At 37.9% G+C, this 15257-nt stretch overlaps 2 protein-coding genes across 7 annotated transcripts in view; both read left to right on the top strand.

Annotated features, from left to right (window-relative positions):
* The window catches only part of Cald1 (caldesmon 1), a 175652-nt gene extending 171971 nt beyond the window's left edge, over positions 1 to 3681 (top strand). For all 6 annotated transcript variants that reach the window (XM_076832983.2, XM_076832963.2, XM_076833006.2 and 3 more), the window contains one exon: positions 1377 to 3681. In XM_076832983.2, coding sequence (XP_076689098.1) covers positions 1377 to 1382 — 6 coding nt within the window. In that variant the 3' untranslated portion in view covers positions 1383 to 3681. The remainder of the gene's footprint in view (positions 1 to 1376) is intronic.
* Positions 3682 to 12797: 9116 nt separating this feature from the next.
* Agbl3 (AGBL carboxypeptidase 3) overlaps positions 12798 to 15257 on the top strand; it is a 64597-nt gene continuing 62137 nt past the window's right edge. Inside the window, exons 1-3 of the mRNA XM_077109921.1 lie at positions 12798 to 12860; positions 13716 to 13776; positions 14905 to 15090. Coding sequence (XP_076966036.1) covers positions 12798 to 12860; positions 13716 to 13776; positions 14905 to 15090 — 310 coding nt within the window. The remainder of the gene's footprint in view (positions 12861 to 13715; positions 13777 to 14904; positions 15091 to 15257) is intronic.

Raw genomic sequence — 15257 nt, 5'->3', positions numbered from 1 at the left:
TGGCATTTGTTTTTTTGGAATTGGCTAACTTCACTAGCATTATCTTCTCCAACGCCATCCATTTACCTGCAAATGCCATGATTTTATTGCTGAGTAAAATACCATAGTTTTATTGGTGGCAGGAGACAGGAAGAATTATGTTTGTTTTTTTTAAACAAAGGATGAACTTATTGGCCTAAGACTTCGTGATCCTTCTAGTATAGATAACTGACCTTTCAGAAGTGGCAGTCCAAGTGTTTATACATCCTCCTCTCTGAGCTGTCCATAGTCCGTCATCACAGGTACAATGGAATCCCTCTGGACATACTTCTCTTAGCCAGAGCTCTAGGAAGTGGACTAAAGATGACCTGGAGTGCCAGGACTCAGAGAACACCACTCATATACAATCCAGCCTGAATGGCACTCCCTGGAACTGTGCCACATGGTGGGACCAGGTAGGAGGGTAACAGTTTTCACATACCACCCCCTCATCCCTGGTCTATGCTGCTGAACTCCTTCTACAGCAATAATATGAATAGGCCCACCAGACCCAGAGCTGAGATAAGGAACCAGTAGATTAGGTTGTTCTGCTCCAAAATGCCAAACCCACTACCTACCTGTCATGCCACCCTCCTTTGTCATGAAAATGCACAACACATTGAAAATGCAAATTCACCACACCTTAATATCTTTTAGGACCTCAGTAAGGATTTTTAGCAGCTAGATAAGAGGGAAGGAGAATAGAATAGGAATAGAACTGTGGTTCAAGCACAAGGGTCTGGGTATAAGAATAACAGGGAGAATATAGAGATTGCTAGTTGGGGGAAATGGGAGAAAACCAGAGATGAATATATCCTGCTTCTCCATTGTAAGTTGATGGGACTGACTGCCCAGTCATGTGTGTCTATCCTGGATGTTAACCTCCCTTCTCCTCCCACCCCTCTGTACCCCTAGAATTTCCTGGCCTTTCAGTGAAGCTTAAAACAACCTCCTGGACTCTTAATGACACAAGCAAAGCCAAAGTTCAAGATAGGAAAAGGGAACATACAGTAGAAAGCTAGGAAGAGTGAAAAAAAATCAACAGAAGAAAAGGGTAGCCTAAAAGACATTTGAATAGAATGTAAATAGTAATTCTCACTTTCATAATTTTTTTTGTTTAGACTTTTAGTTGTAAATGGGACACAATACCTTTATTTTATTAATTTATTTTTATGTGATGCTGAGAATTGAACCCAGTGCCTCACACATGCTAGGGAAGCACTCTACCACTGAGCCACATCCCCAGCCCCCTTTCATAAATATTTATTCCTGCCACACTATGTTTTTTTTTCTTCTGCCATAAACCATCTGGGTGAAATATTCTGGGCTGTCGATTTAAAGTTCTCTTCTCTTAGCAGGTTTGAGACAGTTCGAGAAAGAACCCAAGAGCTCAAGACGCCGGACCACCTCAGTTGTAGAGGGCTACTTGCTCTGTCTTATATTTATGTCAATTTACAAAATTGGGTTCATTTTCTTTTGTTTTTCAATATCCCAGTAAATCAATGTATATGATCACTATATTTAATAATCACATCTAGAGATGTTCATGGTAAAAGTACCGCCTTTGCACAGGAGCCTGTTTCTAAAGAAACCCATGCTGTGAAATAGACTTTCCTACTGCTCGTGTCTGAACAGCGATACCAACCACATTGGAGTCACCAACAGGAGGTTAAGGTTGCCTGAGGAATGTGTGCAGTATCTAGGAAAAGGAACCATAGTTGTCGTTGTTGTTAATACAGAGGTCATGTTGTTTCTGCACTTTAGAATAAAGCATGGAAGAAATTATCTACATAGGCCATGGTAACTGTTTCTGAAAGTAACCCGTTTCGGATTTAAAATTCTGCAATAATGATGTCTTTTTTTAAAAAAGAAGATGTACTGTTAAGGTATTACTTTTTTTGTGCTGATTCATATCTAAATTGGATTATTATTTTAGCTGACAGTGGTACTGATTTTTTTAGGTTGGTTGCTTTTGTGGATTTCTTTGATAGTGTAGTAGCCTGACCCACATTTTAGATTACCCGATTATGTATGTATGTATATGCATACACGTATACAAACACACTAACAGTAGAGTGCTTTTCATGTGCTAGACTATTATTTTTAGTAGTATGTCTTTGTAACTAGCCAATATCACAGCTCTTCAAAAATTAAAAAACACAATATTATATTAATATTTCATATTTGCCAACAGAAACATGACAGGTAGGTATGGAAATGTTTTCAATAAAACCCGATGACTTATAAAAAAGAAAGTATTGAAAAGAGAGAGAGATTAGAAGTGTCAAAAGGAGTTGAAATTTTCTATAATACATAGTATTTAGTTTATAATTCAAGAAAATTTTGAAGCCCAGTGTGAATTTTACAAAATCTAATGTCTGAATCAAATTCAGCCTGTAACATTAAAGTTCATGGTAAGTTGGCCAACATGATAGCTAAGGTCTCTTCCTTGGCTAAGATTTAAAGACAAGAATTTCAATGACAATACTGCACAGATTGGAATTCCAGACAGAGATATAAACAAAGACCAACTGTGGCTCATGTCTGGAAGGGAAGCAGAGAAGTAAAGTGAGTAAAATCTAGCATTTAGGAGTGACACCTTCATATACTAGTACCTCCACCTTCATATACTTTGAAATATTTTTCAAGTTAAACTTTTCTACTTTATTAGTCATTGGTACTTGTCATAAGTTGATAATGTTCTAAAATTTCAAAAATATATGTGAATTTTACTAGTATTATTTTTTCCCCTGAGTTCTTATTGACTTACCATTTTTACACACACAATCCAGATATCTGATCTTATTTTAGCATGTAAGTCTTTATTCTTCATAATAGATGATGGAAGATACACCGGTATCTTGGCAAAATGTCCTAGTATAGACATATACACACAGCTTCACCAGGTTAATTTCATACCTCAGTTGACTTAGCCAAAATTGTCTTAGGCTCCATTCCTGCCATACTGAGAGAGCATCCCAAATAACTATGTTATAAGCCACTTCTCCAGAAAGGCTAGCCAGGGAGGGCTGGCTTGCAGAATAAGCACTGCCTTCCAAAGCCTATCTTCCTCCTAAATCAGGAAAGGTTAGTTGGATTCCCTAGTTTTTAGCAAACCTGGACCAAAGGAAGGAAAGCCACCAATATTGTACACAAGCCATCCACCCATGACAGAGTAGACACAAGTCTACGATAAAATGAACTAGAATTCCCATGAGACTCCCCTGTAGAGGATTCCCATCATTGGAGTGAAATGGTTCAACATCTAAATTAAGGCCAGTGGTGAGGGAACATTGTTTTGCTGAACTTTTGAACGAGAGCTTCTCCTGATCACTATTCTATGTATTTTCTAGAAAATCTAAAGTTGAGAAAAGAATGTACTGATCCTGACTTTTATTCCAATGTTTGGAAGGAATAAGTTTTAGGGTAGAATTTTTGTTCAGTTTAAATTTAATCTTTGGTAAAACAAATTTCTCGTTGACTTGTTTAATTACAGTTCTCTGTTATCTTTAAGAGATAAAACTGCAAGCTGACTAGCATGTTCTGTGAATCTGCCATTCTTTAAAATGTTATAAACACTTGATATTTTTCACTGATAATTGATCGCTGCAATAAAAATATATTGTGAAAATGCATCCACAATAAATGGAATTCCTCCAAATATTTTTGCCTCACATAATTTTTATGTACTATATTGATTGCAAGAGGTGTGCCTGTTAAAATAAAGATGATGGCGTGGCAAATCCTGTCTTTCACCTTGACTGTTGGTTTCACTCTTTTAAGAAAAAAAAAGCATTTTCATATTTTTTAATGCTGTGTGTGTGTGTGTGTGTGTGTGTGTGTGGTGCTGGGGACTGAACCCAGGGCCTTGTGTATGTGAGGCAAGTATTCTACCAACTAAGGTATATCTCCAGCCCCTTAAATGCTTTTTATTAGAGATAATTTTCTAATAAAATATTCAAAATTGTTCTAATGTGAACAACTGACCAAACATGTATGGAAAAGGTTGAAAGAGGGATTATTTATTTTTTCTTAAAAATAAATCTATCAGACTTCATCCTCCTCCTTATTCCCAGTATAGTCACATACCACTCCTCCTGATTCTAAGAGGGGCATAGAAACATACCATTCATTTAATGAATACTTACCACTTGCAGGGCTATGGTAATTACATTGGAATCCAAATATATTTTCCATATCAATTTTGCCTAGTAATGTAGCAGTAATTGATTCGAAATCTGAGGTTCTCACAAAAGTTCTAAACTGTGGGTCCAGAGCCTCTGAACAGTTCCCTAAATTCTATCAATAAGATTGGCAAATTAAGTTACCATAAAAACATACAATAATATTTTTATTGCCATGTCCTAACAAGAAGCATAAGTCTGGATAAGATACTTGTCATCAAGATCAATTTACAAAATTAAGCAGTGAAAGAATCAATCTGTAGTACTAGTTGATAAGATTAGGGGCAAATGAAAATTAACTTTATAATATACATATCCAAGATATGACCTTAAATACATATTACCGTAGTTCCTTGATATGCAAACCAGTAGATATTGTAGGTTTTTCCTACTCTTGCTTGCACATGTGCTCCAACTAGAAGAAAAAATAAGAAAAAAGATCTCATGATCCTAAGCATATGTTCTTCCATGGGAGTTAGAATACAAACTAACAAGGTTTGGATCCACGTATAATATCTATTTGTGTCACGTTTATTAATTATGTTGTCCAAACATTCTATATCCTCTCTGATTTTTCCTTTGTTCTATTATTGAGAAAAGTGTGAAAAATATCTCCCATTACGATTATGAATTTGTCTATTTCCCCATATAATCCTGTTAATTTTACCTTCTGTACTTTAAGCAAATTTAGGTACATTAAAATCTAGAATCATTATATCTTCCTAGTGGATTTAATATTTTATCATTATGAAGTGATCTCTTTGTAGCAAAGATGTTTGCCTTAAAGCTTATTTTTTATTCTGAATATTGCTACTGTATCTTTTTTTCCCATAGCACTTGCATCATATATATTTGTCCATTCCCTTTCAACTTTTGTATATCCTTTAGTTTTAGATGAGTGGCTAAAAATCATGTATTTGGGGTTTGGGTTCTAATTCAATACGATCATCTTTGAGTTTCTGCTGGAGTATTTCGTCCTTTCAACTTTAGTGTAATTACTGATACTTTTTCATTTAAATAGCTTCCTAGCCATGTGCCACCTGTACTGTTACTTTTCTTTCTTATTTATGCCAGGGCTTCTCCTGCTTCAGAGCACCTTCGGATCTACAACAGGCAGCCTGAGAGGCTAAGCTTTCCTTTTGGCAATGGGATTTAGCTAAGGGAGAATAAAAAAAATCTTCTAATTGCCAAAGATGAGGGCTTTCCAGCCGATTGGGTCTCCAAAGAGCTGTTTCCTAAAAGTAAGAGTGATCAAGTCATCTGGTCTTCACACAGATTTCCACCTGCCTTGATTCTGGGGAACAACTAAATCATTATAGCAAGGAGATAAATGATAAAGATAAGAAAAGTTATAAAACTTTGAGTAGCGATTCAAGAATTGTAAGAGATAAAATATCACAAAGCTGTAACACATGATTGTCAAAGAATATGTAGTAAATAATAATCATCAGTCAAAGGGAGGACAGGAATACTTCAGTCTGAAGTAATTGAAGAAAAAATAATTCCTTATAGGTTTTTACATGCTCACAAAAACCCAGTGTACCCAGTGCCAGTACACATGAACAGGCTGCATAAGTGATAAGAGGATGGTTTCATGAGGAATTCAATTTATAAACTCTAATTAGATGTACTGTCGATTTTTGTAGTAAATTCCTAGAGTCTGAGAGGTTAATTTGTTTTATGACATTTTGTGATCCCAGATTCATCGTTCTTTTATCAACTCATCCCTGTATCTCAGCTCCACAAATATTGACTTCTTGCTTCACTCTAGTGCAATTTCAGTAGCAGAATTTTGCCAAGCCATGTTTTCAAAAAGAATGCTTCATCAAGATAAGGTTTTAGAGGGCTGGGGATGTGGCTCAAGCGGTAGTGCGCTCGCCTGGCATGCGTGCGGCCCGGGTTCGATCTTCAGCACCACATACAAACAAAGATGTTGTGTCCGCCAAAAAAACTAAAAAATAAATATTAAAAAAAATTCTCTCTCTCTCTCCTCTCTCTCTCTCTCCTCTCTCTCTCTCTCTCTCTCTCTCTCTCCTCTCTCTTTAAAAAAAAAAAGATAAGATTTTAGAAGGTTCAACTGGTCATTTCTACCCAGATAGGAACCTTCTCAGAATATTCTAGGATTTTGCAAAAGGACTACAATCATATAGAACACAAGATTAGGGTAATTGGTTTCCAACCTGATTCAGCACTCTTCTATATAAAACCTGCCATCTTTTGTCTTGTGCCTGTCAACATTTGTAACATAGGTGCTTGGAGTTTTTGTCAAATGATGGAAATCAGTTGTCCTGAGTTCAGCAGGGCCTTTCTGTATCCTTGGTGAACATCGGCATCAATAATGGGCCTTTTTAGTTATGTAGGTTCCACTCCCAGCAGATTCTTAGTAGATTTAGAGTTGAACTGTCAACTCTTTGCTACCCAAAGAAAATCGCTACCCAAAGAAAAATAGTAGGTCTGGGTGAGGTCTGAGGTTTTGCATTTTTTTTTTTTTTTTTGAGAGAGTGAGAGAGGAGAGAGAGAGGGGGAGAGAGAGAGAGAGAGAGAGAGAGAGAGAGAGAGAGAGAGAGAGAGAGAATTTTAATATTTATTTTTTAGTTATTGGCGGACACAACATCTTTTTTTGTACGTGGTGCTGAGAATCAAACCCGGGCTGCACGCATGTTAGGCGAGCGCGCTACCACTTGAGCCACATCCCCAGCCCGAGGTTTTGCATTTCTAATGGGTTTCCAGATGATGCTGCAGTGGTGGCTGCCGCTTTGGAGACTACATTTTAAGAAGCAAGTTCTGTCTCTCAGCCTGTGCTCTTTCTAAGAATATATGCTTAAAAGATTCCCACTGAAAACAATAGAATGAGAGCACTTAAAATGACTTAACACTTTATGTATGCTAACAACATAATCCTCATAACAACACTATTATGTAGGTGTCATTATATCCTCATTTTACAAGGAAACCAAGGCACAGAGATGTTAAATAACCTGCCAAAAGTCACAAAGCTAAATATTCTGGTTCCCCAGTAAACACCTTTAATTCTCTGTTTCAGTAGTTCTCAAAACTTAGGGTGCATCAAAATCACCTGGGTAACTTGTTAAAACATCCATTGTTCCACCCCAAAGTTTCTGATTTCATAGGTCTGGGATGGGGCTTTAGAATTTGCATCCTAACAAATTTTCACACGATGCTAACTAAGGCTGCTCGTCTCAGAGAACACACTTTGGAAACCACTACAGATGCCATGAGGAAATTGGTGGCTCTGACCACCCCTTTCACATGTTATGAATAAGTATGTAAGTACTTTGAATTTTACATGTTTTTCACTCATTTAATCTTCTCAACCCAACAAGTTGAGTACTACTCAATTCCTGATTATCTCCACTGTTGTGGTTTGGATATGAGGTGTCCCCCCAAAACTCACATGTGAGACAATGCAGGAAGTTTCAGAGGAGAAATGATTGGATTATGAGAGTCTTAACCGGATCAGTGAATTAATCCCTGATAGGATTAACTGAGTGGTAACTAGAGGCAAGTGGGGTGTGGCTGGAGGAAGTGGTTAATTGGGGGGCGTGGCTATAGGGTGTATATTTTGCATCTGGAGCTGGAGTCTCCCTCTCTGCTTCTTGATCACCATGAAGTGAGGTGCTTTCCTGGGCCACCCTCTCCCACCATGATGTTCAGCCTCACCTCAAGCCCCAAGGAACAAAGCCAGCCTTCTCTGGACTAAGACCTCTAAAACCGTGAGCCCTTCAATAAACTCTTCCTCCCCTACAGTTGTGCTGGTCAGATCCTTTAATCACAGCAGCGAAAAGGCTGTCTAAAACACCCCACTTTACGGTAACTAAATAGAAGCATAAAGAACTTCAAAAACTTCCCTGTAGTCATACAACTGTTTAGTGGTAGAATATTTGACCCCCAGCTGTCAGCTGCTGAGCTCCTGCTCTTAAGGACCCATCCCCCACCCCCCTTTATCTCCCCACCAGACTGTCAGAGATCATTGCCTAGGGGTGAGCCTTGAAGAGAGTATCAGGTCAGGGGTCAGGTCAGAGCCACTGCTTTCCTGGTGAAGCTTACAGATAGGACAGGATGTGAGTCCAACACTGCAGCCAGTAATTTGGCCAGTTAAGGATACCTTGGCCCTTGGGCTCCCCAGCCTATCCTCATCCTAACACAATGAGGAGCTAGAAACTAGAAGGAAGACAAGATGGATGGAAACAGCAAAGCACCAACCTCCCTCCCATTTCCCATGCCACCAGAGCAGGGACATACCTAGGCTGCTCTGAGAGGTTGGGAGAAGGGGAACTTTGAATTAAATTTGAAATTGGAAGTTCAAAACGAACTAAATACTGAATCTAAATACCAAATACCAGAATAAAATTGTTTTAGGAGTTGAAAGAGGCTGAAACATTATTAAATTTGACCAACATATCCTCAGTAGAAAAAATATCACCACTGCACAGTTCAGGGACAGTAACTGAGGAGGGAAGACCATGGTTTTTTTGCCATGAGATTTCACACTGAGCCTGAGAACCATTTGTTCTCTTTTGAGTTAATTTAGCCTGATATTTGTTGAGCACATAGGGGACATTCCAAGTGCTAAGGGGAATTACTGCTTCTTTATAGTCTCCAAATAAAATGAATTCTATTAATGATAGAGAGATTAGGAAAAGTGTCTTTATGGGAATTACTCTCGAGCTGAGTCTTGGTTAGTTGCTGGTTAGATTTGAACTTGGAGGGAGTTTGAGAGGTTTGGCCTGATACTGTCATCCAACACCCAGATGGTCTGAGGAAGATCCAGAATGGTGCTGTACTACTCCTGGGTTCCCAAACCCTAGTATGACTTCATCAACCAAATTGTGGTAAGACCTCAAGGGCCCCATAACCACTAACTTCTATGATGTCATAAAGAACTGATTGCCCTTAGGACTTCATATTCTAGTTTAAGTCTCTGTTCAATAAACTCAAATTGATACAAATTACACAAAATATATTCCCACATAACTTATATTTGACCATATTGCTAAAATGAACTTTCTCCTGATTCCCACACCAGTGATTAGGCCTTTGGGGTATGGTTTTAGTTGTTTGCTCCTTTTTTTCTTATTCTACTTTTTTAAAAAAACATTGCCTTTTAGACTGCAGTCTTGTAGTACTACATCTCACCAAAAAAGCAGACGAGGGAAAGCTGCTGCAGAAGTAAATCTGCCTTCCAAAAAGGCAGATGCAGCTATACAAGGGGTCTGACCAGTAACTTTCTCAGATCATAGGGAACTAGAAGGAAAACAGACTGATAGAAAGTCCTTGGTGGAAACTGACTCTAGTCCACCTCAACTTATAAGGAAAAAAAATCATTTCTTTAAAGTGATACCAATTCCAGCTAAGCTTTGGCTGAACTGTACTACCCTGTATAATTCACAACACTTCTCTCCCATTAGAATGCATCCCTGTGGAGAATGCTTTGTTCCCTGCAGTGGCCTTACATTGGGCACAGTCCCTGACATGCAGGGAGCATTCAATAAAGATTTGTGGAATTCATGAAATATGAAAGTGTATGATTTTCAAAGTTTTGTTGAATTCCTAAGCATTTTTATTATGCACTAAGATAATTTTCCTTTATAGGGATTCCTTGACATATTTGGACCAATAAATATTTGAACTCAAAATAATGAGACTTGAATCCTAGCTTTGCTATTTATTTCTTGTATAACCTGGTTAGATCTTTCCTAGGAGCTTTATCTTGTGCATCCAACATCCTATACCTTGTAACCATAGTAAAATCCAACAGAAGAAACACTTAAAGGTTGTTTTAATCTATTATTTGTTGCCACTAGCACAATACCAGACTGGGTACATTGAAAGCAAATAGGTTTATTTGGGGTCCTGGTTCTGTAGGCACAAGGTCAAAGGACCACATCTGGTGATGGTCTTCTTGCTGACAACATCCTGAGGGGATATGGGGCATCACATATATATGTGTGTGTGTGTGTGTGTGTGTGTGTGTGTGTGCACGCACACAACACACACACACACACACACACACACACTTCTGTACTGGTTCTCACCCCTCTCCTTACAAAGCCACTAGTGTTCAATCATGGGGATTCCACCCAGATAACTATCTAATCCTAATCACCTTCCAAAGACCCCTCCTCTAAACATCATAGATTGTTTTTACCCTCTTAAAACTTCACAACAGAGATTAAATTACAATATATGGAGCTTTGCAGGACACATTCAAACTATATCCAAACCATAGCAAAGATTCTCTGTGCATGTCACCTTCAGTGATGTTTGCATGGCATAAAATTAGGTATGAGAAAGACTTATTTTCAAAAGAGCTTATCTATTTTCTCAAGCCTGGGCCTAATGTGGAACATTCAAATTTCTAAGTTGTTTATCTAAAAAAACCTTACTTTCAAAAACTTACAAAATCTATAATGTTAGCCTATTTCCATGCTTAAACCATAGTGCTTTGCCTTTATTCTACTTTCAAACTGCTATAATCCATTATCTCCATTAAGACTCCAAATATCTGTAATTCTTTTTTTTTTAAAGCTATACTTGGAAAACTGTTCCAAATACATTTAAATTATCCACTGGAGCTAAAGATAAGGGAAAAATCAAAATGGTATGTACATAAATAATATTAAATCTCTTATGGAAAGGTCATATGTAATTAGTTGAGATAATACACATAGAGTGATTTGCCATGCCCCAGAAGACAGTAAATTTGTTAGCTAATGATTATCATATTTAAAGAATATCAAAGCTAATAAGAATTTTGAGAATTCAACCTAATATGTTCATGACTCCTCCAAATCAACACTTATGGAGAAAATTTTCGTTTTTCAGAATAAAATTGTGCAGAATGGAACTCACCGTGCATACAAAGACCAACATTTGATTTACTCTTCTAACAACTCCAAGTAGTAGTTGCAATTATTGCATCCATTAAAAGGATGAGAAAGTTTAGTCCAGAAAAATCAACCTGTCCACGGTCTTGCTGTTAAGGTCAGATGAGCTCCAAAATACAAATCTTAACAAGTATTTTAACAACCAACGGGTTGTCAGCATGCAGAACAGGAGGGACTAAAACCTTCCTAAATGCTCCCACAGATCCCAACGTCCTAACCTACCCCCAACTTCTCTGGCCGCCCTGCTACTTTATCCTGAGGCTCCATCAAAACCCGCGGCTCCATCTCTCGGCTAAAGCCCGGGCGCAGCTCACCGCTGCTGCGCTGGTTGCTAAGTGATTCTGCAGGATGCACGTGGTCTCGCGAGAGCGGGCCGTTGCCTAGGTAACGAGTGGCCTGGGAGTGGTTGAGGCAGTGGAACTCCTGCTACCTATAGACCCGGGTGCTTTAAGGAGTTCTCGAAATAGTCTCCCAGCACGAGTGGGAGGAAAGATCTGGGAGTGAGGGGCCGCCTGAGGCGGGATGAAGTGCAGAGAAGGAAGGAAGGTTGGAGGCGGACGCCCCTGCGGAAGCACGGGCGGAAAATGAGCTCCCCGCACTGTGCAGCGTCCTGCAGGAGTGAGCTGGGGAGACTGCTGCCCTGTAGACTGCCACCCTGTATTGTGGCGGACTTGTGCCCGCAGGCTTCCGCCGCATACGTGGGAGCGCCCCTTATACCTCTGCTGGGGCTTTGCTGACGCGAGGTTTTACTCCACTGCGGGTCAGCACGTGGTGAGCCTCCTATGCACGTGTAAGGAAACGGACTCGAGAGGTGGCCGGTCCGGTTTTGTAAATTGGCAGTCTCGATACTAGAGGAGTCGCCTATGCGCAATTTTCTCTATTGCATTTGTAGTTCTTTGCGATGGACCTTGGACCTTATTCTGGGCAGCTCACGTTCCGGAGCACGCTGTTTGTAGAGAGGAGCAAAAGCCAATAGATTTGAAATTGGTAAATTCCTCTCCCAATCTATAGAATCTTGGCAAGGAATTTCGATTATTTCATTGTCTTAATGATAACTACGTGGGAGAATACTTGGACAGGCACATAATGGTCGTCATCAATACAACCTTCTGGTAGCTATTGAGATTTCAGTAATAATATAATTGAATATTAGAACAGTGACGGTATCTACAGAATAGTTTTAAATTATAAAAAGAAAAATATTGTCATTTGAACTTGAATTTTCACATGAACTGGAAATTAAGGAGGAAAAAAAAACCTTTTAAAACTGTATTGCTACATATCACTGCCTGAAGAAGCAACTGTAATTTTTATTTATTTTAATGCCTCCACGATCATTCTGAACCTATTTTCACTATGTAACATTTAATTGTAAATATAGAATGTTAATGAATAATGAATTTTCCTGTGTACTCTGGATTTTTTAATTAAATTATTAACCTGATTTATCTTTTATTGTGATTTTTGTGTTTCTCATAGTAATAGAAAGTTTCTTCAAATCTTTGAAGTTAAAGGCTTCATTAGCATCTTGTCACTGTTAATTAAATACAATTGAATGTATTTTTAGTACTCATTTAATGTTAAAAAAAACCCTTCAGCTTAAAAAAAAAAATCTGTCAAATAAGTTTCTTAGAAATTGTTTTACAGCCTATCCACGTAATAAGTTTCAAGCCTAACACTGGAAAAGATGTCAGAAGATTCAGAAAAGGAGGACTATTCAGACAGAACAGTCAGTGATGAAGATGAATTTGTATGTTTTTCTCAAATTTTATTTTACTTAATTTGAGATAAAATGTTACAAAATATATATTCCCAATTAAAATATTACAAAATCAATTGTATGTTTAAATCATTGTCATGGAAGATGGGACATAATTCAATAGAAATTCTAAGTTATTACTCTGTGCAGTATGCCCTATTTAGAAAGCAAAACTATATGTCTTCTTGATAAAATAATTGTGATTATTATCCTGGGTTTTGTTATCTATTAAATAATTGGGTTGTATTTTTGTAATTCTTTTCCACTTATTTTCTTTTGTGTACTAATTCTGTAGTGTTACATCATAGAATATGGTGCTAGAACCCCGATAGGTTTAATGTGTCTATGATATCACAAAAGAAAGAATATGGAAGAAGGAAATGGGAGAGAAATGTAGTGTTTAAAAATATTTTGTCTGATCCTTCTTCACATTTCTGAGATATTCCTTTTAAATTTTATTATAGTAAAAAATTATGTAAAAGTAAGCTCCCCCAAATAAAGTATAACCTCTTAGTCTATGGTTTTCTGTTTCTTTCTGTTGTTGTTAATCTTAATTTAAATTGTGTTCCCAAGTTTACCAAGTACCTTTGAACTTCAGCCTTTATTCTTACCCTGTGGTTATTGTTGCCATTCCCAGGGGAAAAGGAGGAATAAAGATGCAAACTTTATATTTCCAGGGTATTTGAGATTCTTTGAGACCAGTAACCCATAATAAATCTTTAATTTTCTTATTATTAAACATTAAAAGCATGTACTCAATCCCAGGGACTAAGTTAGATGTAAAAAAAATTCTGGATTTAGAAATTGTTTTTTTTTTTTTTTAATTTAAAAATTCTCTTGTTTTAGGATGAAGAAACATTTATGAAATTTGTAAGTGAAGATATTCGTCAGTGTACACTATTAACAGGTTTGAACTTATCCATATATTTTTCCTCCCTTTTATTATAAGACATTGAGAAGATAAAAAGTGAAGAAACTAAGAAAATCAGATTGGGTAAAATAGAGAATTTTTATTCTGGTGCGTAGGAGACAGAAATGAGAACTGTTATGTATACTTTTATAAGCATCTTTTGGAGATTGAGCTTTTTGGGATCATTTTAGGTAAACCTGGTTTATATTAGAAAATAGTAAAAGAAATTAAATGAAAGCCATGATTCATTTATAAAGGACTTAAGATTTACCGTTTTGTTCCAAATTTGGGTGAAACCTATTGTTAAAAGATAAAATTTGCCACATTAAATTTTTAAAAAGAGTTCATTTGAACAAACAGCAATTCACAAAAAAATCAGGCAGCTGAACACTAGAAGTGGTTTGGGGCTCCACCTAAGGGGTGTGAGGGGAAGGCTTTCACAGGGTGAATGCAGAAGCAAGGCAAAGAAAACACTTGATTGGTTAGAGTGGAGAGGGAGCCTTATTTGGGTCATTTCACTGGCAAGTTCCTAGTTAGAGACTAGTTGTCAGTTTCTGTGGTATCATTAAGGAAGGAAATGGCTTAAGGGGAGCTTCTCAGCAAATCGATGCCACACAGTTAGAGACAGGGCCACTGCACTGCCTGCTAGGAGTGGCCCCACTGTTCAGGGGGCTTGCCACATGGGGACCCTAGAATGAAAACTGGGTGCGGGGGGGCAGGGGGGATTGTGACTGAGAGATCACTAGCAACCTTTGAGAACATAATTGCAGGAAGCGGTGAGGAATTGTAGTCCCAGAGTGTCTTTAACCCATGGACAAAGAGTGTGATGAAGTGGTTGATGAAGTGCTAGGAGAGCTGCAAGAACCAGATGTATGGAGAGTAGTGGCGAGAATAAATTGATAGCATACAAATTGACAATAATTTTTTGGCCTCTGTGAAGATCAGTTGTCACAAAATTTCATCAGTGCTTTTATTTAAAAATGTCATAATTGTTAGTACTAATGATATCCACAAATATTCATACATTGAATAGTGTTGGAAAGAAAAAAGGAACTATGTAAAACATCGTAAGAATTGGTGTTTTCCTTCTTGTCACTCCTGGTTGTGTTTGAATCTTTTTCTCAGCCAATTCTTTTGGTGACCCATTCTTCCCTCGGACCACACAAATACTCTTGGAATATCAGCTGGGGAGATGGGTGCCACGCCTTCGAGAACCACGGGATTTATATGGTGTCTCTTCTTCTGGGCCCCTGAGCCCAACACGGTGGCCTTACCACTGTGAGGTCATTGATGAAAAAGTCCAGCATATTGGTATGTTTTTAGCAGCTTGGGGGATTCAGACATTAGCAAGCCTACTTCATCAGCCTTGATTAAAATCATTAAAATGTGACAGTGTTGGAACAGTGCATTTCAACAGAAATGTAATATGAGCCCTAGATGTAATTTTAAACTTTCTAGTTGCTATGTTTATAAGGGTA

This window comes from Callospermophilus lateralis, chromosome 1, assembly GCF_048772815.1.
Source record: "Callospermophilus lateralis isolate mCalLat2 chromosome 1, mCalLat2.hap1, whole genome shotgun sequence".
NCBI lineage: Eukaryota > Metazoa > Chordata > Mammalia > Rodentia > Sciuridae > Callospermophilus > Callospermophilus lateralis.
This window is presented reverse-complemented; position numbering and strand designations above follow the sequence as displayed.